This window comes from Myxine glutinosa, chromosome 11, assembly GCF_964187855.1.
Source record: "Myxine glutinosa chromosome 11, kmMyxGlut1.1, whole genome shotgun sequence".
NCBI lineage: Eukaryota > Metazoa > Chordata > Myxini > Myxiniformes > Myxinidae > Myxine > Myxine glutinosa.
Genome location: NC_136271.1, coordinates 64,968,219 through 64,993,251, shown reverse-complemented (window position 1 = coordinate 64,993,251; position 25,033 = coordinate 64,968,219). Strand labels below are relative to the sequence as shown.

Here is a 25,033-nt window from a genome sequence, read left to right as displayed (position 1 = left end):
CTAAAACTGGCAGCTATTTGCAAAGGTAGTATCTTGTCATTAAACTCCTGTTAATAAACAATTATAGTGACAAATATCTTTTCAAGCTGAACTTCTTTTGACAACAGACTGTGAGAGAGTGAAGGGTGGGGCTAATTTAGATACAGTCACAATCCCTCCAGCACACCTTCCCCACTCCTGACTTGCCAATCAAAAAATCATCGACTTGAATAAACTTTTGATGATCATCACCTTGTGCGAGGGGGACACCATCAAAAATAAACAAACTTAACAGCAGTTAAAGAGATTGTATGCAAACTGCCTTATCCATTGACATATCCGGTTATGTTATATGATATCTGATGAGTTATGTCAAACCAAATCATTCAAACAAGAGTATTAAAATGAAAATAATGATTGTTTATTATTTTCCAAGAATCCCCGCCCAACCCCCGCTCCTCCCCTCCACGTTAACATACATTAGATTGCACCGAAATGAAGAGTTATACATTTACAATTTAAATCATCTTCATGCAAGTAACATTCAACTCCAGAAAGCAAAAACACAAAATAAGATCAAGGTAAAGCAAAAAGGATAAGACAAGAAATTAAATGAAATTAAGATGGAAATCAGGAGGAAAATAAAAAGCGAGAAAACTTTAAAAAAACAAATTCTTAAAACTGACACTTCAAATGATCTCATTTCAACTTTGCTTTCCAGCGTTTTTAACCCATTATTAAACATTTACCAAAACACTGGGAAAAGCATCAAAAAAAAGTAAAATAAAACTGCCAAATCAGAAAGGAAGATAACCCATAGTGTTAACATAACCTATAGGAATGTTATTTTGCATTCAAAACATTTCATTGATAATGACTGTGAAACAGATCTTCAGACTAGTTTGTGAAGACATCCACAAACCTGAAACTAAAAATAATAGAAAAAGACAAATGATGCAGTCCAATCATTATTTTCTGGAGAAGGTGCACCTGGACGCATCGCGTTGACCTATTTGGTTAATAAAATCATCTTTATGTGCAAAAACATGACAGGAAGTTTCATGCAGCACAATTTAATGCCCTCACCGGGATAGGGACGTTCAAGGCAAAGCACCTGTTCAGAGAAATTAGTAAGGTCCCTAAATGGCTATTCTAACATTCTTCAATGTCATCTCGAAGGCAAATTAGGAGTTATATTTTATACACATACAGCATATAGTGAGCGAGTCACTCAACCAAAACTTCCAATTACAAGCATTTTGTAAACTTTCAAAAATGTTTCATGGGTACCCGTTAAAAATACAGTAATCAAAGCTTTATCAGTCGAGCAGGTATCAATGGATGCATACATACTTCATTTATCCTCCATTAATCCAACTTACTAATCCTTACTAATCCTCCTCAAATCAAGCATCTGCGACGTTCCACAAGGCAGCGGTGGGTTGGAGGGAGATTTTTAAACTTCTGAAATCTGTCTGCTCTGCTTTCAGGAAGAATAATCACAAAGGAACAAAAATACTAATACAGCAAATACAACCAAAGATATATCAAAATAGAGTTTGACTCTTGGCACTTGTTTTTCAAATCGAGCAAAATGTTACAGTTTAAATATCCAAAGTGCAACTTAAAGGTCAAAGGCAAACCAAACCATTCCAAAGCTAGTGTTCCTTTTTTTTTTTTGCTCACCAATTCAACATAAATTGTGTAAGTTGGCTATTGTGCATTGGAGTATCATGGCGCACATCACGTCTGCCGCAAAGCAAACAACTATCTGTACATGTGATACAGAGCTGGTAGAAAGAAGACAGAAAAATGTGTTCTTGCCACAGTCGCATGCTAATTTGGTGTTATTACATGTTCGCCGATTTTACTGCATCCAATCAAAATGTCTCATTGCAGTTGCTTAGAGCGTATTGTGGAAGAAATAAGTAGTAGAAGTGGCTTTTGTGTGCCGTTTGTATACAAATCGGCTAAAATAATCTACAGCGTTTAAGACAAGTAGCCATACCAAAATGAAGAAACACCTTCAATGTTGCTCATTCAATATGAGGGAAGCACGTATTAATACACCGAACGACATATTGTATAGATTTAGATAATCCTGTTAAGGAAGCATGTGCGTCGTTACGATTTGTAACAGCACAACTTCAAGGGTGGTACAAGCTCAACCGAGACATTTCAAAGCCAGTGTACACATGATCTACGGACAAATCATATTTGATCATGCAATACAACGTTGAAGATTTGTGGGATTTTCTCTTTTTTCATAGTATCAAAGTTTAAAATTTAAATGTCCTGCTCGTAGTAAAGATGTGCAACAAAGTCTTTAGAGGTACGTTAGGTTAACAGACTAACGGGAAAGGCTAAAATGTTGACAATGCCTTATCATAGCCGTGTAAGCAGATACAATGAGGCTATATACCATTTCGCCTTTTAGCTTTAAGTCCCAATCTTGTATCCAAAAAAAAAAGTCTAGAGGAAGACATGCGATTTAGGCAATCCAGCTGATGACCGGCAATCATACGGTCCAATCATAAAAGTTCTTATATAATTGTTCACAACATTGCGTCAAGCTGTCCTGGTTAAAGTCTCTGACATATCAATGTACAGCCCCATCCACAACCAGCCCAAGTCTCATCAAGTGCTGTTATGTGATTTAAAAAGTGCTTCGTTTCTCATTTACTTACACGTCACTGATGCGTCATAATATCGCTCATCGAAAGCATTGCCATTTGATGGTCAAATACAAGAACAGCCATCTGACCTCAATTTTTGGAAATACAAACCTCGTGGCAATGTGGCATCATAGTTTTTGATCGAGAAAACTTGTGTTCAGGATTTTTCTGGCTGCTGCAAACTGACACACAAAAGCACACACACAAAAACGGCAGGTTGAAAAACAAACAAAGGCACAAAGGACCCGGGATGAAATCCACTCACAACAATGCTATTTTGAGAAAAAGGTGGGGATTGACCGAGTACCTGTAATTAATCTTCATCATCCGCATCTACCAATTCGGTTTCTTTGTGCACGACAACACGTGTGACGTCCATGTCGGGATGCTGCTCTTTGGCTTCTCGAATTGCTTCGGCCAAAACCTGCGTGGAACATCGTGGAAACAGCACGGAATAGATAACCAAAAACAAGACGACAAAATACAGCAAGCCACACTCACAAAGAAAAAAATAGTAAAGAAATATTTTGATACGATTAGAAATATGAATAGGTTTTTTTTGACAATTGTATTTTCAAAATGCATCTTAAAGAATTTTAAAAGAGATTTTGCAATATACAATCACCCAGATAAACTAAGAACTTTACCCAGGGCAAACAAGAACACAAGGGGACAAGCTTTCAATCACACCTGATTGTGATCGACCGATTCTCCGGCAATGACAATCCTCTTCTCTATTCGTGTTTCCGAGTAGTCCCCTTTTACTGTCTGCAGGGAGGACAAAACACGGAGCGCCTTATGTATGCAAGGAACTCAAATTGATATCGACGTACAGAGCAGATACAAATATGTGCTTATGTGACGTACGTAAATGGTGTAGAACTAAGAAGTATCTGCAGATAAGATTGATAAAAATGGTGAAAAGCACATGGCAAGATCATATTGGTCACGTATTAGGCAACAGTTGCATGAAAACGTTTCAAAGACTCACTGGAACAATTGAAAAGTTTGTTTACCGGAAGTGAATGCAAACTTCGAAAAACTTCAAGTTGAACAAACAGGAACCTGAATGCCCATCGACTTTGGCTTACCTCGATTCTGGCAAACCACGAAAAAAAATCCTTTTACAACAATTTGCGAGCATTTATAATTTGTTTTACAACAAAACCTAGCAATGGGTATTAGACGAACCTATTTCCACAATTTGGGATGGGGAGCTGTTCGTATGAAGTTCGTGGTGATTCTGTGTGTACATGGTCTCTCATATTACAAAGCATGGAGCAGCAAATTTAGAGACTTCATAAAACACTGAGTTTTATCATTCAATATCCCATCCATTTCCTTCAGAAAATAAAGCATTACCTTCTTATATTCAAAAAGATGCAATTCTCACTCCCCCCCTCTCTCCCCCCCCCCCCCCCACCCCAAACTCCCTTTAAGAGCCTCCTCAGCGTCGACGAGTCTGACATTTCACTCATGCTGACTGGCATGGTCTTCAAGCAGCCATCAATCATCTGGACTGGGCTCCTATCTCTACTGCCTCTGACATCAACTCTTCCAGGGAATTCTTCCAAAGTAAATTGCTCTCTCTCATGCACAGATTTATCCCATCTCGTCTTCACTTGTCATACCCTTCCTCCTCTCCATGGTACACTGAATCTTGTGGTGAGGCAGTTGCCCTGAAACAACTTGCCTTTGCCTCTTGTAAGGCAAATTCAATTGAAGGCAATCTCAGATCCTTCCACCAAGCTCGGAACAAGTGTGTGTCTACCCTCAGGAGTGCCAGGAAGCACTATCTCTCCACTCTCAAGACTGAACTCTCAAACCTGTCTCCTTCCTCCAAATCCTGGTGGCGTCTGGTCAAATCTGTTTCTGGTGATTGTCCTCCCCCACCCCCCATCCCCTCCCTCACCTCAAATGGCTACACAGTTGACACTGCACGTGACAAAGCCGAATGCCTCAACTCTGTGTTTGCCTCAAAATCTTGTGTCCCAAATCCATCTCTCTGTACCCACCTTACCCAGTCGAACCCAGCTGCTCCTGGACTTTGTGTCCTTCTCTCCTGATAAGGTGTTGAAGTTTCTGTCAAACCTCGACTCTGATTCTGCACCTGGACCAGACGGCATCAGCCAACGGGTCCTAAAATCCTGCTCTGTCGCTCTTTCACACCCTCTCTCTGTTCTCTTCACCTTCTCTTTTGCTGAAGGTCATCTGCCATCAGCTTGGAAATAAGTCAACATTGCCGCTTTCCACAAAAAGGTGCAAAAACAGATCCTTGCAACTACAGACCAATCAGCCTGATTCCAATTATCAGCAAAGTCATGGAATCCATCATTGCTTCGGATATCAAATCTTTCCTCTTCTCGAATGGCTTGATCTCTGATCATCAATTTGGTTTCAGACAATGTCACTCTACTCTGCACATGCTGCTTCTGCTGTCTCAACCATGGATGGAGGTCCTAAATGCCAAACAGGATATCAGAGCTGTCTCCATTGACATATCACATGCCTTCGATACGGTCTGGCACCCAGCTCTGCTCACCAAACTCTCCTCCTATGGTATTCATGGAAATCTCCACTCATGGCTTGCGGACTTCCTCTCTGGTCGTAGTCAAAGTGTGGCCCTGAATGGATTTCTCTCATCTCCCCTTCCTGTTCATGCTGGAGATCCCCAAGGCAGTGTTCTGGGCCCTGTGCTTTTTCTGGTCTTCATCAATGATCTCTCCAACTCTCTGGAAAATCCTCTGGATCTCTTTGCTGATGACTCCTCTTTCTGCTGCTCCATTCCTCATCCCTCAGATCGGCAGTCTGCAGCCTCCTCACTCTCTGCAGACCTGGACAAAATAGCAGACTGGTCAAACAAGTGGAACATGTCTTTCAATCCTGAAACCCTCCCATCTACTTTCTCAACAATCCCCTCCAAGAAGTTCTGTCACTCAAACTTTTGGGTCTCACTATCTGCCATGATCTTTCCTGGGAAAACCACATTTCCAAGCTGGCCTCCAAAGCCAGTCACCAACTGGGCATCATCCGTTGTGCGAAGTCCTTCCTTGGCACACCTGAGTTCCTCACCACATACAAGGCTTTCATCCGCAGCTCAATGGAATACTGCTCTCCCCTCGGTGCTCGTGCTCCTGCCTCACACCTTGCTCGGCTTCACGCTGTTGAAACCAAAGCTTTCAGAATAATTGGAATCTCCCGCGATGAAGCTGATTTTTAGGGTCTTTCACTCACTCACCGCAGGAAGGTAGGTGGTCTTTCTGTCTTCTAGCGACTCCTATCTGGCCTAGCTCCCCCAGCTCTATGGGTGCTCTGTCCCCCAAATATTCCTACAGGTCGCACAAGATCTGCCAGCAACCCTCTTCTGGTGAAATTGTCAAAATCAAGACTCTGATCACCTTCACTCTTTCATTCCTCTTTTCTCCTGCCACTGGAACAAACTCCCACACTCTCTTCAATCCCACACCTCCCTCTAGGTCTTTAAAACAGCTGTTCACCACCATCTCTTATCTTCCCCCATCCAAAACCTTGATCTTTTCTACCCCCATTAATTCACCCCAGATCCTTTTTTTTTTGAAATACCAACTTCTTTCCTGGAAGTCCTAGCAGTGTCCATGTGTTTTATACCTCTCCCACCCCCCTCCCCCCTTCCCACGCCTCCCCCCCCCCCAAGTCCTCTCCCTCCCACAGATCTCCCGATGTCCCTGGCCTCTACTGTTGTACTTGTGTGATTCCCTCTCTCTCCCCATCTTGTCTCCCGCTCCCTTTATTATTTGCTTTATGTGACCGTTTTTTTTTTTGTGATTAATGTTAGCTCTCACACGAGCCTCGATCTTGTATACAAAAAAAAAAAATGCAGCTATATTATTGCGAGCGACCCAAAAGAGAGAACAATAGCAAATTTGAATCACAGATGCAAAAGTGACTGAAATCCCTTCATTCATTCATTCCTCATCCCTCAGATGTCCAACATTTCATTAATTAATTCATTAATTAATTTGTCAAATTACCCTTACCCTCTTACTTCACCTTCTGCACTATGGATGGACCTTTGGCTTTTGGATAAATTCAAGCAACAGCAGAAAAATTAGGCTTTTGCTGAAATACCTCATCTGCGATTTAGGGAAGTGTTGGTTTGACCTCTGATGTATCAAAAATGTATGCATCAAAACGAAGGAACCAACCAGTCAGCTTGTTCAGCTCTGTGTGCTCTGACGGTTCTTAGCCAGATTAAATATGGCCTAAAAATAAAATTTAGACAGGTAAAGCTACTTCCAAAGTACAACGCCCGCATCCGAAGTAAATAAATAACATATCTTCCAGAGCGCGCGCGACATTACCGAGGCGCCTTAAGCGCTCGGCGATGTCGGCATGCAGCACATGGAGGTGAAATTGGGAGGGAGAGGTATACAATATTTGAGTGATTAATTGCGCAATTAAAATAAATAAATGACAATCGTAAAATAATCAATTTCTTAATCAGTTGGCCAATAGCATATCTAAACCACCACCGTTTCATCCAGATCTGCAACTTTTTGAAAAATTAAGTAATTAATCCAAAAAATAAAAAAAATTATCGATTCATTAATCAATAAATCAAAAATACCCTTTATAGCCAAATCACTTGGCCACTGTCATGTACAAATATTAGCTTACGAGCTCAAAAGGTGCCCGAGATATTGCCCAGATGAGAAAGAAAATAAATAAGTACTTAATAAATCGATATTAATTGTGACATTAATTGATTAATCAAAAAATAAACAGGTAGAGATACATTCAAAGTATACCGCCCCAATGCCAAATAAATAAATAACATTCTCGAGCGTGAAACATTTCTGGGGAGCCTTAGGCGCCCAGTGATGCCGCCATGCAGCACATGGAGATGAAATTGGGATGGAGAGGTGAACAATAATTGATTAATTGCGCAATTAAAATAAATAAATAAATAATAATCATAAAACAATTAATTTATTAATCAATTGGCTAATAGCATACCTAAAGCACCAGTGTTTCATCCGAATCTGCAACTTTTTGAAAATTTATTAAATAATTCATTAATCAAATTTTTTAAATAACTAATCGATTAATTGATTAGTTAATAAACAATTAATCAATGAATTGATTAATAAATAAACCAGAAATACCCTTTATAGCCAAATCACTTGGTCACTGTGGTGTCCAAATATTAGCTTCCGAGCTCAAAAGGTGCCTGAGATATTGCCCAGATGAGAAAGAAAATAAATGTCATTAATAATGAAAATAAATAAATAACAATCGTAAAATAATTAATTTTTAATCATTTGGCTAATGACATACCTAAACCATCACTGTTTCATCCGAATCTGTAACTTTTTTAAAATTAATTAATTAAGTAGATGAGAGAGAAAATAAATAAGTACTTCATAAATCAATAATAATTAAGTAATGAATCAATTAATTGATAAATCAAAAAAATTTTAAAAATACAATTTTTCCAAAGCATGGGCTCACTCACTATTGTGCCGAAATTTCAGCTTTCTAGCTCAAAGGATGGCTGAGATATCGCCCGGACAAACAAACAAACAAACAAGAAAGAAAGAAACCGGAGTGAAAACTGAGTACTCCCTTTCAGCATGCGTCATTTCTGGGGCCCCTTCAGTGCCCGGTGATGACGTCATGCAGCGCCTTGAGATGGCATAGGAAAGGAACGGTGTACGAAAATAGCATTTAAGCAAAAGCACTTGTTCACTATTGTGTCCAAATTTCAGCTTCTTAGCTCAAAGTATGGCTGAGACATCGACCAGCAGAGGCGGATTAAGATTTTTTTGGGGCCCTGGGCACAGAAAATATTTAGGCCCACCAACAAAAAAACACCAATACATGAAAATGCATTAATGCATGGACTCCATTCAATGTTACATCGAGTTATAAAGCATACACTTGGACAACGAATAGCTGATTGAGAATGAACACACCACAGCACTTTCATTGGTGTGTTCAGTTACCAAGTTTTTATTTGTTTATTTGTTTTTGTGTACACAGACAAGGCCTGTGGAAGAACAAAATGTTTATTGTAGAGTGCTCACCAAGTGATTTTAGCACTCAAGCAAGCACTCCAACGAAACCGTTGCTAAGGAACAGCTGGCTTGGGAAGCGATAGCAAGGTGATTGGTAACTGAACACATATAGATGAGCAAGACAGACAAGGGACACTTTTCTGGTTCTGCCGAGTTGTGTAATTAAAATTTTTCATTTCTTGTGATTTTCAACTCTTTTCGCGCGCGCGTGAGTGCGTCCGTGTGTGTCCACGTTTGTCCACAACCACATAGAACGCAACCACTCCCAACAGTTACCGGCTCATGATTGGCCATTGTCTAAAGTTTGCCAAACTGAAGTTTTTCTTCATATATCATGGTGAGTGGTTTCCACAGGCCTGTAAACCGTTGGGGCTGCGCATGGGGCCCATGCTGTTTATCAAACAACCGTATGAGAATTTTAACCCTCTAGGGACTTCAAATGAACCCTATTGCTTGTCACAAAATGGTGGCAGACAGGAGGTGCACGCTTTTCCTCATCAAATAAATCATAAAGTTATTATACAATGTACATGACATAAAACAAATCATGATATTACAATAATAAATGGAACCATTTTCCCCTAGGCACCAAACATACACACCCACAATACCCGGGTGCTGCTTCAGGGATATGCTGCCAGGCCTGTTATATCATGGCAGAGCATGCAGCTGGCTAAAGAACACCACAGCTGGAGAACACAGCAGCTCAGGAAGGCACCGCAACTAGAGAACACAGTTGGAGAGGAAGCACGCCTGGACATGGCAGCATAATGTGCTGGAGAGAAATGCACTCCTCTCTCCCTCACCCACCTTCCCAAACCCCTCTTCTCTTTCTCCCCTCCCCTCTCCCTCTTTTGCACCCCTGGATGCCATAAAGTGCAAAGCTCTCTGTGTTATTGGTATATCTTGTCAGGAGGCCTAATCCTAACGTAGGTTTGTGAACTCTCTTTTCTATTTATTTATTTATTCCACAATTCTGGCCTCACTCCTGCCCTCTCGTCCCTCCATACTCCACTAGACTGCTCATGGGTGGAAGGCATTTTTCCAGAATCCCACACTTGGTTACAGTCCCCAATTCAAAGCTTAACGCTCACCACCACAATACCATCCCTTTATTCTTTCGTCAGTGGAACCGACTCCCTATGTCTTTTTTCTCGTGAACCTCGCTCCATTCGTTCAAGAGTGCTGCCCAACGTTCCCTCGTACTTTTTCATACCCCCCTAATCCATGGGCCAGACAGGTTGGTACTACTTTGAAGTACAAAGCAAGACAGTTACCAATGCTTTTTTATCCCCCAAACAAACAAAATTGCACGATGGATTTCTCCATGTGGTAGATTTACCTGGATATGGCATGTTGAAGGTTGCCCCTATATCAGCCTACCTATATCAACCTTATCGACTTTTCCAAATGTTTTTCTTAACTTTACTCTATGGTTTCAAAACAAAGGAATGTAATGACGTTAAACTTTCAAACATACCTGCTTATTACTTTGGCCTTATGTTTAGTCCAACTGCATATCGATTTTTGTAAAGCGTCTGGAAATGGAAACATGATATATAACAGATATTGGGGGAAGGGGGGCATCTGAATCATTATTAGTGTTACATTTCAGGGCATTTTGTTAGCTCCAGGATTTATTATTTTGTACATATATTACACTTTCAGCTTAGATGTATATTCAGCTTGTTCAACCTAATTTCCACTAAATGTATGACAGGTAAATTCAAAATAGCGACCACAATTAATGGTTTTATCCTTATTCCCTATTTTGGCACAATTAGCGCCTACAAGTCATAAAGAACAACTTTTAGCAATACAATTATTGATTCATGCTGCTATGTTTTAAAGGTGCAAGGCGATCCAAGCGACAAATGACATGCAGTCATGCAGTCATGTATAATATGTGAAAACAAGGCTCTGTCTGCAGAACTAACAAAACCCAAGAATGTGACATCTTGGCAAGCACTTCTGGAGGCAGCTAGTGCATCAGTATGGTACAGGTACATCAGTTTGAACCGATATTACAATGTACAACTGACCAACATAAAATAGCTGACACCTGTTATCACAGAGCATGCCGAGCATCGGTCACACACAAGAAGACACTGGAAAGTCTTCAATCAAAAGGAAAAGAGATCCCTTTGTATGCGACCTGGATTTGGAACGTAGAAAATACTCAAGACAGATGCTGGCCAGTGATTCCAGGATATATGACCTAAAATGCATATTTTGCGACAGAAAGCACATGTCTGAAAGGATCACGTTCGCACGAGCAGATGACAAAATCTTGTCAGTTGCGTGCAGACGAGAAAATCAGGCCTTTGGGAATAGAACGGAATAACAAGAAAATTATGTCGCTAACATCATGGGAGTTTGTCACAGTTGAAGCCCACTACCGTAGATCTTGCTACGTTAATTACACAAGGCAACGGGTAAGCGCCATCAACGTTTTCTGCCGATTGTGATGAAGAGGAATCGATTTATTTTGGAGGCAAATGCATAAGAAATGCTATTCAAGCACATTAAAAAAAAAAAAAAAAACACCTTTAGAGGTCATTTTTTCCCCGCAAGCGGGGGTTGGCCTTTTTCGGGAACTGTGGTTGTTGTTGTTTTTCGGTCCCCTTTTTGAAGCAATGTTTTACGGCCGGATGCCCTTCCTGACGCCAACCCTTTTTGCCGCCTTTAACGACAAGCAGGGAATTACCAGTGAACTGGTACTCAATTTGCCGACCTCGGAAGGATGACAGGCTGAGTCAACCCCCCTGGCGTTAATTCAGCGATTGACCGGGATTCGAACCCAGGATCCTAGGATCCTAAGCCGGCACCCTAGCCGCTAGCCCAACACCAGAGACACAACACCAGGTTAGATGGACAATAATTCCTGAGCCACCTGTGGTACCAATGGTGGAACTAACTAGAATGTTGATTTTCTTTATATAATATTTTGGTGCAAGTGAAGTTAACGTGCATACCAAAAAGCACATACGTCGGAAACTTCAGAGTGAATTTAGTGGCAATATTGACATAGTATATTCTTTGATGATCGTGGGAGGATCCTTCTTGTGCCAGATAGTCTCATGTCCTAGGCTTTGGCAAAGGAGCACTTGAGAGTAAAGGAAGAGCTTGACTCCTACAGGAAAAACGACACAGAGATGAGAAACGTACTTAGCAAGGCTGTATTGTATCTCTGAAACGAGATAAATCAGACTTCCAAGAATCAGACTTCCAAGAATCAGACTTGGCCTGCACAACCAGAAAAGCTGAATACAGATTATGTCAAGATTCCCACTTTGTTGACCAAGTTCCTGAAAGTACTCCTATCAGGAGAAGTAACAGAAAGACCTACCTCCACCCATGTGCAAAGGTTTGTGCAGTCGTTTGCCCAATATCTCATTCATGGCATTACAGGATGTTGTGATCAAGACAGCCAAACATATCGTGTTGCCATGGGCTGTGAAATCATCGACAGCAAATGTTGAGCTGATCAGAATTTTGAACTTCCTTGGCCAAGGGATTGCGTATTCCAAACTAGAGGTAATCGACACAGCTTATGTCTACAGAAAATGGCCTCTGATGTAGAAAATGTAATAGTTCTGCCAAGCAATGTCCATCCACATATCCCTACACTCCTTGCCATGGCAACATTGACAGACAAGAGACTCTAAGATGAGAGGGGAGTTCTCATCGTGTCAATGGAATAATTGTGCAGCCAGAGGTAGCCATTGCCGAGCAACAGAAAAGTTCCGGTGCAGGTACGGAAGAGCAAGAAATGGTCTATTGCTCCACAGATTCATTCCTTGCCACAATGTAATGCTGGAGACCAAAGGGGACCACCTGCTACTGAACCTGCTGCTGTGGATATGACCATGTAGACCACGAGAATGTGGATTTGACTTGCAAAGAATCTGGTTTGGTCTTTGTTGCGACAAAGTGACAAGCAACCAAACAGACTCTTCCTGGACAGGTTCCAATATCATCACCCGAGATGACATCACGGCCAACAAAAACTCTTGGATATTTACTCACTATCAATGCCCGAGCAACACAGCTTTCCACAGCTTGGTGGCTCCAGACTTGCTCAAACATGCAAACTGAAAACGATGAAGAAATATGAAAATACTCGATAGAAAATGTCCATCATGCCATTTCTAACTCCACAAATATGTAGCTACTTGAAAAGTACCCTTAGGCTTTGTACCTCTTTGTGGCACCAATCATCCAAAATATGGGTCCTGGCCCATGGACGACAACCTTTTTTTGCTTTCTTCAAGTCTCACCGATCCTTACCACCCTCCCATCCTTTCAGCCACTCATGTGCAACATCATCATCTTCCCAATTTGATTTCATCGTCTATCAGTATGTGAACTTGCTGCCCTCGTCATTTTCATTTAGTTATTCCATGAGCCTAGATTTATCTATAAAAAATAATTAAAATAATAATAATAATGCAAGCAAAAGCAACAGTTGATGCCTGATGGCTCCAGATAAAAGTAATAAATAATGCACGACTTTAATCATTATTATTGAGGATAAACAAAAATCATTTACCGATAAGCACTATCCCTGAGAGGTACACCTGTGCAAATAAATGGCAGGCGCACCTTGGTGATGTGTGTAGTGGTGGTGCTGTTGGCATTCTCAGAGGTGATGGTCTGTGCACTCATTAGCACACCTGGCTCCCGGTCATTCTCTCCACTCTCCTAAATGGGCAGATGTTGCAATCTGTCAAGTGTCCATTTTTGGTTTTAGTCCCTGGTTTGTCACACGTCAGAGGCATTGATTGCCAAAGTCTGTTCACAGACGAGACAATTCATATATAAATGGCCAGGTTTATTCTGCTTGGAAAATCAGAAAATCATAAGAGATAATGCTCATTGATTACAGCAACTACCCCAAGCATGAATAATTACAACTGGATAAAATGCAACAACAAAAACTCATGTATATGGTGAAGGCCTAGTGGATTGGATTATGGCTTTCGAAAAAACAAAACGTCATGGATATAACCTGGACTACCGTTTCAGATGTCTTCAGTTCAAATCCAGCTAAAGGCAGTAACATTAAGAACTCCAGCTGAGTCTTTGGAGAGATCACGTCGCAATCGCAGACAGGTCGGTGGTCTGTCTTCTAACGCCTCCTTTCTGGTCTTGCACCCTCTTCTCTTTCCGTGCTTCACCCCCCCCCCCCACCCCCACCCCCACCCACCCCCACCCACCCCTCCAGGTTTCTGCATGGCTCACACGGTCCACCAGCAGCCCACTTCTGGTGAAACCACTGGAATCCAGGATCACTACTCGCTTCCACTTGTTTGTTGCTCTTTTTTTCTCGCTCGCTCGCTCCCCCCCCCCCCCCCCCCCCACCCTTCTCCCTGCCAGCTCCTCTTCCTCCACACTCGACTCCTCTCCCCCACCCTGGAGGCACCCATCCTTACCTCCACTATACTCCCTCTTCTATTCCCCAACTCGTCCCTTTACCACTCGCCTTCCTTAGAAGTAAATCAAAATCTAGAATCGAAGATTTTGTCTTTTGATCGAAAAAATTACCCACTTTATAAATCATAAATCGGAAAAAACACATCATATCTATTGTGTAAGGTATCAAGGGATAGATGTCCCGCTTTCCCTGCTCTTCTTAATAAAATGAGATATTTAACACCATGGGATCTTCAAAGGGGAACCCAAATGCAATAAAATAAAATAAAAATCTGAAAACCATTCTAAATCATTAATATCATTTGAAATCACGGTCTCATTTGAAGGGAAAAGTTTTTGAATTTTTTTTGACAATTTCAAAGTGTCGAAAAAAGCCCTAGGCGAAAAGTGTAAATTTTTGATTTCGCCAGTGATGTTACATTATGAACTCACCTTGATCCAAATGGCGATTTATATCGAGAAACAGTGCATGTCGAGCTCGGATTCCGATACTAATTCCTTCATCATTAGCAACTCTGAAAGTTCTCAGCATGTTGAAATTTATCGGTGAGATCGTGAAGAGGCTGAAGACAAAATTAGTGATAGAAATGCTTACGGGGGAATTGTGGAGCGGTATCGTTTTGAGCCTTGTGGCGTGCGTGCAAATCAGACGTATGTGGAGTTAGTGAAGAGGAAGACAGTGGTGTTATGTTTATAGTGAAGATGAAAACACTGGTTGAATGGTCATAACAGATTGGTAGGTTTTGTTTTTACATTAAATTGATGGTTTATCAAGGATTTTGTATTAATTGATAAATCAGTTATATTCAACTCCAGAGGAAATATGGCATAGACACGATGTGGAACGAACACTTACACCGTCCAGGTACACGGTTGATGGGGGATGGTGGAGAAGGTGGCCTTGGGTATTGTTAGATAGGGTGAAGGTTGACGGAGGATTGTGTGGGGATGGAGCAGGGAGGAGGGGGGAGGGGGGGGGGGTCGTCGTGGGTATTGTTAGCTCGGGTTTTTGAACTCTTCAGATACTTAGGGCAACGCGGCGGCGATGTTAGCCAGTACATCTAACGAGGTGAGATCACTCACCGGCAGGGGTTTGATTTGACCAACACAGGGGTTTGATTCACCACTCAAATCGCCCGTGTCCATATGATGGTAGCTCGGTGGAGATGGTGTTACTTTCAAGTGACGGTTGTTTCTTCCACTTAATCGTGGGGATTTTGAATTAATTGATAAATCAGTTATATTTAACTCCAGAAGAAATACAGCATGGACAAGATGCGAAATGGCATATCCTCTCTCAATCATGGTGGATAACCACAAGATCTAGCAATCTCTGGTGTTTCATAACATTTCTCTGTAAAATGTTCCAAGCAAAAAACCGAACATCTTGAAGGCCCAATCCACACTCGGGTACTTTGGACAAACCTTGCCTAAATTCTGGTATCCCTCGGATCTTTCGACATTGGTGTAGCATGAAACCATCTCGGTTTGTATTACTACAACCACCAAGGATGGATGCATCGACCAGACAAATTTGTAGAAATTCGAAAATTATTTGCAGTTTGAGTTAAATAGTACTGCGATGTAACCCGTAAACAATGCGGAAGTGGCGGTCGTCTTCCTGGTGCGACGTCACAACTAATCGTGAAGAAGAAGATTTCTCTTTTTAATCTTAAAATTACCCACTTCATAAATAGGAAATCGGAAAAAGACACGTCATATCTATTTTGTAAGGTATCAAGGGATAGATTAGCACCGGGGTGCTCAGAGCGTTTGGGTTCCCCTTTAACGTTCACCAACGAATGCTGGCAGACGTACACCAAACCAACCAATGCTGCTGGCACATTTAACATCCACTGGGCATCCATGTGACTAATGAAAATTGTTTTGTCCAACTAAAAAATATATTTTTTGATCCTCCACTGCCCAGGTCCTTGGTAATTAAATATGGTTCCGTTTTCAACTTTGTGTGATCAGTAATTTGACAGGAGATGCACAAATGACACACAGACACTGGATCTTATGATATAAATGTTTGCCACGAGTAAAGCAATGGCAAACAGCCCCAAAAATGCCCGTTTATTTAATCATGGCATTTTCATTGCACATGGCACCACATCTATATGTACAGAAAACAAGCAGACATATTACGTGTTCATCTTTTCTGTACATATTCTGCACATAGGTACATATATCATGTGTGCTTGGCGATACTTACGGTGGGCGACTCGTATGTGATGGTTTTGGTTTCAGTCTGCACCCTGCCTGAATTCCGAGGAGTGGAATGCAATCCAGACGGTTTTATCAGTTCCTGTTGTGATGGCACACACTAAGATAGGAAAGAACTTGTAAAACAAAGTTTTAAAAAGTGGGTACATGGTAAACAATTTATCGAAATGTACAGAATATAACAAATATGCATGAATGACATAAAATAAACAAAAAAGAGACAGCAACTGAGCAACTCATTCTTCATTATTTCCTCCATTACCTTCATTCAACAGGAAGAATTGTGTGTACCAATCATATTTATTTATATCACATCATGTCATATTTATAACCTTTATAGACTCACAAACATTCACTCTGTGTCCCATCTTTTCCATTATGCTTCCACTCCAAGTCATTGAAATAAAATGTCCATCCTTGCCCATACAGCTTTTCTCCAAGTCTTGATACACACATACGAAAACATTGAAAATCTTCATGTCGTGTCCCTGTCTGGTGCAGTACACACGCCATGGCTCACGAAGAGTAGACAAAACCAAATATAGACTGAACGCTGTCGTTAAATGGCCAGGTGGTATGTAGTAGCCCAGATCGTTCAGGGATCCTTTTAAAATCAGCAAATTAACACTTGAGGAATTTCAGCTCGTGACATTATTTTGTCTCTCTAGATCACATGGTGGAAGTTTTCTCGATGTTTTCTTATCGAGTCTGTATAAGTGGAAAAGGGATTTTAAAAAATTTCCTCCTCCTCATCATTCAAAGATGCAAATAAGTTTCCAGTATATCCTGTCACCACGAAAAAACGTCACGTTGGTCAATTAGACCAATATACTTACTTCTGGTTACTTCGTCGAGCAGCAAAGCTTTGGCTATTTTGTGTGATAGCCAAATCTAGATCCTTGGGAGTCATCACATAGGAGTTAGTGGAGCTTGAGCTAAGAGAACAAAGAGAGCAGTGGCCCCCTCCAAGACAGAACGCCATATTGACAGACTATAACTATTTGTGAGACTATTTGAACTTAATTGTTTCTAGTCAAGTTTATTTCAGTAAATTGTTGTTAGCCCGTCCGTTCACGCAGCGGGAGACCGGGTTTTGCATTCGTTTCTGTGTGTGTCTGTCTGTCCAGTGCACAGCCTTTTCACCATTTGAGCTGTTGTCAACAGATTTTCAACAAACCTTTATTATGAGCATATGGAGAACACTAATTCATAATTGGGTCAAAATGTCGAAGTCACAATGAGTAGAAATAGGCCTTATCAGCCGATCTACCGCTGTGCTGCATGAGACGGCAGAGTTATTTATGTTTTTTTTTAATCGCTGCATGTTTCTTTATGTATTTACCATTTGAACTTGTGTGTCTGTCGAGGCCACAACTTTTTGAGATATGCTGTTCACAATCAAGCAGACAAGCAAACAGACAGGGGTGAAAACATAACCTCCAGCCACCTTCGGAGGCAGGAGTAAAAAAAGAAGCGTAACGTGCTGGGATGGGTAGGAATAATGAAAATAGGGATTACATGAAGCAAGGTGCAATCTTGGAGTGTGTCATACACGAGAAGGATCAGGGGATGGTTATTGATACAGGGGGTAAGCAGACAGTACAGTGCCAAGCAGCTTGAGGTAAACCAACAGAATTTTCGTTTTGGGATGTATTTGTAGGAGGATCAATTAATAGATTGAGGGAGGTAGTTTTGGCACTGTTTTGGAGTTTAGTGAGGCCTCACCTAGAATATTGTGTGCAGTTTTTGTCACTGCATCATTATCTGAGGAAGGATGTAGTTGCCATAGAAGGGTACAGCGTCGAGCAACTTGATTGATACCAGGGCGAGGTAGACTAAGTTATGAGAACCATTTGAAGGGGATACAACTTTTTATATTGAACAGGAGGCGATTGTGAGGAGATCTGATTGAGAAGGTTAAGATATTGAAGGGTATGGACAAGATAGGAGCAGTGGAGTTTTTCAGGAGAGTGGATAGTGTTGGGACCGGCCAGTTTTAAGACAGGGGTCTTTCATTCGGAGAGTGGTTGCAGGGGCGGATCCAGGGGGGGGGGGTGCAGGGGGTGCACCCCCCCCCCCCCTTCGATCCACGATGAGGGTGCAGGCGGTGCGAATCTGCTGAACCAGGGAAGAACACAAGGAACTGCAGAAACTTCCAAGAACGCACGAAATGCCGTTTCTGACGATCATTTTTTTTAAATTTCCTGGGGGAGAACCCCCGGCCCCCCCCACCCCCCCCCCATCTTTTCATTCCTGGATCCGCCCCTGGGTTGATGCATGGAATGGTCTCACAGGAAGGGAAGTGGAAGTGGAGGGGTTGGATAGGTTTAAATGGGATTTTGATAGGTACCTGGATGCATTGGAGATAGAGGGGTTTGGGGATATTGGTTTGTATGGACGGTAGGTAGCTTATGTGTCGATGGGTAATGATACTGGGGTTGGTTAGCGTAGACGTGATGGTCCAGATGGCCTCCTCCTGCATAAAAATTCCTTGTGTAGTGAAGATTATCTGCATGAATTCTGATCTTGACTCTCCTCTCTGTCCTTTCAAACCACAAAAGACCATTGTAAAAAAAATATATATAAAGATCTCAAGACCAAACATTTTCGCTTTTGTCTCAAACTAACAACAATTTATTTTCTTTCCTTATCCATTAATTTTCAAATAGGTGGACGACAAACTTTCAGGTTCAACATCAGACACATAAACATTATTGTGCTGGTGCCCTTTGCATTTTGGTTAGTTATTCCTATGTATTCTGAAAGCCACCCAACATGCACAGCAATATTTTTATTCATATACAAAAAACGTTTTCTTGCTAAATATAAATCAAAATAATTTATAACAAAATTATGTGAAAAGTACCTCTGCCGCACTAGTGGAGACTGATGATGGCCAATTACTTTCGTGCTCTCCCTCGGCGATCGTCGCTGTTTTCCTTTCTTGTTCACTCCTTTCGTGCTCTTCTTCATTGTTGCAAACCGATTGAGGCGTAATATTACGTGGCGGACACGGCACGAAGGACAAATCATTGGATGGATCATCGCACGTGCTGGACGCACCTCCCTGCGAGTGCCTATCTACGCCATTATTTGCTGGAGCTATGTTGGAATTGGGATGACGTAATAAGGGACAGGGGTGGGGAGAATTTCAAAGCATGGAAAAGAAAATTAAGGAATGAGATGCTAAATCGCCCCAGAGAAACAAATAGTACGAAATAAGAAGAAAATACAATATTAAATCAAGATTATGGCTCGAATTTGAAGTATGATTAGGACTAGCATTACCAAACTTCAGGAAGACCATTACTGATAACGTACAAGGCTCTGTGCTTCGACAAAAGGTTGTTCGGCGAGTGCCAACACGCTCAAATGCTGGGCTCGGCCGATCGATATTGGCACTGGCCTTTCTAGACTGTGCTTGCGTGCGTCCACTGTACCGGAAATAAGAACCAAGCCGTAGCAGTCGATGTTTGGAAGGTTCCTCCGGAGTGAGCAACCTGAGGCAGGAGAAATCAAGGTGAATATAGAAGACAGTCACAACTTCTGGTCAATCATTTGTTCATCCCCACGTCCCTCTCCTTTTATCCCTGTTCTTAAGATTACTTTTCTTAATGAAGTTGTTACTTGGGTTACAAATCATTCTGCTTGTAAGAACAGGGGAAATTGTGGGAGGGGAACACGGTGATGAACAAAATATATTGTAATGGAAAACGAACAAGCACTTATCTAAAGAAATATGGACTTAAAGCGATGGTATTAACTGATGCTTTTTGGACACAGATCACAAAGGAGAAGGAGGAGGGGAGACATGAAAGAAATTAATGACAAAAAAAATTTACGGGAAAGAATCGCCTGCTGGCGATTTTACAAGGCAATGGAGGTTTGAAGCTGATAGAGGTCGTCATTTGGGGTAATAAATACATGCTCTCGCCAAATCTCACCGGGAGGTGTGCATTCATCTCCACCTCACTTCCTCTGGCGACAGAACACGTCTATCCCGCCGGCATCCTTACCTCTCTCTTAAACCCTCTACTGCTTCCCCTAGCATAAAACCGATACTATCTTGCCCAGGCCATGTCAACTCTCACCGATTGGCTTGTGGCAAAAGTGTCTCTGCCCTGCTTGGTTGTCTTAGTGCCAGGGAAACACAATGCAGTTATTGACCCCCTGATTGGCTGGGACATCGACCACCCATGCCCCATTAGACAATGCCCTGGCATTCAAAAACGTCTTATCAAGGATGTGCGCTTGAGCTTGATGACGTAAAAAGGCTAATGTCATCCATAACACCCGTGAATGACTTGCAAAACACAATTATATAATCTGAAAAATGAGACAGATATAACAGGGAAATTATAAAAGGATGATAGGAAAGACTAGGAACTACTGTATGAGACATTCTGTGTCTCTGACACACTAATGGGAATTGACATTTAACAGTTCTGAACACTTTATTGGAAAGACAATGTGCCTGTTGGGATCCAAACGGCAAGATTCGGACAGGTATTATGAAGAACATTCGTGCAACACACCTGAAAAAAGAGTGGTTTTCAATGCAAACTTTCCACAGCCGTTTGGCTGACCGGTGGTTTGCCAGTTTGAATCCGATTGTACTTTCAAATTGTTCAATCTGGGGATATAGCATGGACGAACAATCAATCATCATTCTACATAAATAGTATGACAAAGTAACCGTGCAATGTGAACCATAGCATGGGCTCCATGAATGAAACGCACCTCGCCCGGACCAAGTCTGATGTAAAAGTTTCGACGTTTGTAGGAAATCTTTAGGATTTTTGGCCAGGCAAAACGACTGATACGAAGTCGATCACGGTAGACGAGCAGCCCGTTGGCACACACACCTAACATGATGTCCACTCCTTCTGAATCCTGTTTACCATGGACAGATAAGGAAGGCAGGAAGAAAAAATATAATCTCACAAATGAATAACAAAATTTGGCAAGGAAACCAAAGTACCGGCTGGAAGTGTAGCACAGCACTGCAGGTAGCATCATTGGATGAGGGCACAGTTGTGCCGCTAATGCAGTGCCCTTATTACCAGTACACTAGTGCTCATTTTGAGTTGTTAACTCAAAATTAAGTTAAAATTTGAGTTAACTGCCCATGACAAAAGCCAGGACCAAGAGAGAGAGAAAAAAGAGAGAGGGGGAAACACACCCTCCCCTCTTTTCGCTGACGTCACATTCAAACCAATCCCCGTGCCCCACCACTTCAGTCCATGGCCATGACGGGGCGGGGCCTCACGGCCCTTCTGGACGCCCATCAAGAACATACGGGGGCGGGGCCCCCTTGCCGATCAGCAACTGTGATGGATTTCTGTCGGGCTTGGATTTGTTTTGTTGTTGAATTTAATGTGCCTGAATTTGTTTCCTGACAGCCCTCATCTTATCACAGGCAAATTTATTATAACCACAGAGGTCAAATCACAAGAGGTAGGATGGACAGGGGGATTTATTCTTATTCCCTAAGCTACATAGCATAAGAGCCACCCTCCGTATGGCCACACGTCACACTTAATCCGAACACACGGAGCTGACTTACTTAACATCAAGGTGTTCTTACACGACATTCGGAGCATGGAAATCTATACACTTCTACCTGGACCAAGGTATTTCATTGGTACCCCCCACAAACGTAACAATATGTATACATGCATCAGAAACAATATAATTGGTTTAGGGTTGTTTATTGGCACAATTAGGCTGTACATTGTCACTTGAGAGTTGCAACTCCATAGGATGCCCACATATCTCGTGGGATTGTGAGTTGGACAGACCATGGGCCATGACATGTAGGAGCCATGCTGTTGCTGCTTCAATCGTGGTTTCTGTGAAGTCAGTGATATAATCATAGGGGAGCGGAAGAGTTAAATATTCCACTGTTTCAGAGGTAATTAATAAATATGTAATTATCGATGTACAGAGTGCTCACAAATTCCCTATGCAGAATAGTGTGTCCTCTGTTACTTATTTGTTTTCCAGGAATGGCTTCAGCATGACGGACACCAGTGAGTACACGATAGAAGAGAGACTGATTACTTGTGTTTGGGTTCACAGCCACACGCAAGAAGGAGCAAGTTTTGAAGACATATGGACAAGATTTTTGCAGAGGTTTGACAAGCCAGCTCCTATGAGCGACACGATGCTGGCATAGGAGAAGGCTTTTTCAACAGGAAGTATCCTTGATTTGACTTGATTTAGAACAAAGCTCTTCTGCAGAGATTTTTCCACCATTAAATCAAGACGAAGCGTATTTTTTTCGGATGAGTGTGCTATTTACCTCAGCAATCGATCCAGGAATGTTTATTTTTGGTGCAAAGAAAATCCTCATTTTTATGAGGAAATTGAACAGCATCCTCCTCATGTCATGATGTGGTCAGCAATGCTAGTAGATCACTTCATCGGGCCATATGTTTTGATACAAGTGTCAATCACACTGCTTATTTGAACATGCTTCAGACGTCGTTTGTTCCACAACTGCGTGAGAGAGGTCTCGAGGCAACAGCTGTCATGCAACAAGATGGTGCACCAGCACATTATGCTCTCGCAGTTAGAGAATATCTCGATGACAAATTCAGTGGATGATGGATGATGGATCCATGAAATACACATTTCTTTGACAGGCAATAAACATAATACTGCGCAGCCAGTTATCCAAGTTACTCCATATTTTATAGAATATAACTTACAAAAAGAACAAGTTCTCTTACAAGGAACTTCAACGCAAGAGGAGGCCATTAAGCCCATAAAAGTCTACACTAGTAGTTCCAAGTTATGGTTGTTTGACTGTGATATATTATTTTAAAATGCTGAACGTCAAGCAAAGAAGCAGCATGTACCATATTTAAGTCTCTGGTATGACTCAGAATCAAGCCTAGTGTTGGCTTAACAGTTAATGTGGCTGGCTTGAGATCTTAGGGTCTTGAGTTCGAGCTCCTGTCATGCCGTTAAAATTAACACCAGGCGTGTTAACGCAGCCTGTCATCCTTCCGAGGTCGGCAAAATGAGTACCAAATGACTGGTTATAGAGAGGCATTGCATGAGCTGCAGCCACGCCCCCAGAAAATGATGCAACCAGCAGCCATAATCTGCACACGAACCACCACTCAATATCAAACCGCCGACCTCCCAGACTCAGAGCTCTAACCATTATACCACCGAGTCTGGTTGATGCTTTTGCTGATCAGAAATTTCAATAATAAATTTGCCATTACATAATCTTGGTTATCACACTTGCTGCCATCTTGATTTTCAGCACTTTCAATCAAGCAGAAAACACATGATTTTGAGTCTTGTTTACCAACACGACAAATACGTATTCTGTAACTACATAATTAACTTGGCCTTTAAAAGGCAAAAGTAAAAGTCGAAGCTTAACCACCATCAAATATGCTTTTCTGAGGTATAAATACATAAACTTGAACTTAAACCTCTTTAAAGCTACAATTCCTCCCACAGCCCGACTCCCCCCCAAAAAAGAACAAACATACCATGGCTATTTCTCAAGAAAACTTCAAATCGTGACATCATTTTAAAAGAGAGAGAAAAAAGGTTTTATCGTGGTTCAATACCTTTGCGTGATGCAGGTCCACCCCATACATAGAAAGCTTGGTGGCACTTTCTAAGAAGGATATGTCAGCCTCTTCAGGCGTGAGACCCCTGCATCCACATGAAAGAAAGACGTTAAAGTGGTATATAATTATAAATATACAGTAGTACATGGCAATAAATGACAAAATAGGTGAATGGAAAATAAAAAGATAGTTTGAGAAATCTCCATTTTTTTTTAAAGGCAAGGTACTCTCCACATTTATCAACAAGAAAGAGCAATCAAAGATTGCAGACCCTCTCCAGGACGTGTTTTTAGTGGTTTTTAAGGCTTTTGTGTTAAAACAAATATGGCGGCCGAACCACGTGACTGATGGTCATAATTATCATTTTAAAATTCTACAGGAGGAGGTGCCCCAATTTTGAACATTTCCTGTCAATCAGACCAACGGTTGCAGAGAAAATCATATTTATTCTGAGGACAGACAGACAAACAGACAGACAGACAGACAAACAGACAGACAGACAGACAGACAAACAAACAAACAAACAGACAAACAAACAAACAAACTGACTCAAATGCAACACCCTCTCCTCTGGCTAGGGTAAATATGGTAGACCCTTGTTTGGAAAAAAATGGGGCAATGACCCACGACATGACCACTGGTAGGCATGGATGACCTACGGAATATGTAACGGAGAAGAAAGTAAATACCTATTTTGGGGGGCAATTCCCTGATTTTTAAAAAAAATGCCGTGTACAAAGTTTGGGTGATGAATTCATGGGTGATGAAGGTTGTGCTCGAGTTTTATTGAAGTCATGTGTATAGTTTCAGAGAAGAAGATCCAAGTGATTACAAGCAGCCTGACTCACCGACAGAAACTGCATGATGCTAATACCTCACCTGAACTATGTTCAAGGTGAGCTCAAAATGGTGTTTGAGAGTTTGAGAGTTCACACACTTTCCTCTATTGTTACGTATTATTCTTCCTCATTAAATTGTATCATTTGTGATTTATTAAGACTTTATATACAGAGTAAATGATTCTTATTGGAAAGACTTGATCAGTTCGTCATATCGGTTT

The 25,033-nt window shown here is 41.5% G+C and overlaps 1 protein-coding gene across 4 annotated transcripts in view; it reads right to left on the bottom strand.

Moving 5' to 3' along the window:
- Positions 1–378: 378 nt before the first annotated feature.
- LOC137411840 (protein 4.1) overlaps positions 379–25,033 on the bottom strand; it is a 144,107-nt gene continuing 119,452 nt past the window's right edge. The window contains exons 8-18 of one of the 4 annotated variants that reach the window (XR_013624980.1): positions 23,971–24,058; positions 21,116–21,268; positions 20,911–21,008; positions 19,697–19,875; positions 19,242–19,477; positions 16,365–16,475; positions 13,316–13,414; positions 11,700–11,843; positions 3,345–3,422; positions 2,962–3,078; positions 379–2,836 (exon numbers count right to left, since the gene is read on the bottom strand). Coding sequence is in view for 2 of the 4 variants with exons in the window: in XM_068097123.2 (XP_067953224.2) it covers positions 2,968–3,078; positions 3,345–3,422; positions 13,316–13,414; positions 16,365–16,475; positions 19,242–19,477; positions 19,697–19,875; positions 20,911–21,008; positions 21,116–21,268; positions 23,971–24,058 (1,153 nt within the window). In the remaining 2 variants the exon portion in view is untranslated. Of the gene's footprint in view, positions 2,837–2,961; positions 3,079–3,344; positions 3,423–11,699; positions 11,844–13,262; positions 13,415–16,364; positions 16,476–19,241; positions 19,478–19,696; positions 19,876–20,910; positions 21,009–21,115; positions 21,269–23,970; positions 24,059–25,033 lie in introns of those variants that run through there. The other 3 variants (XM_068097124.2, XM_068097123.2, XR_010981408.2) reach the window with 3 other exon arrangements.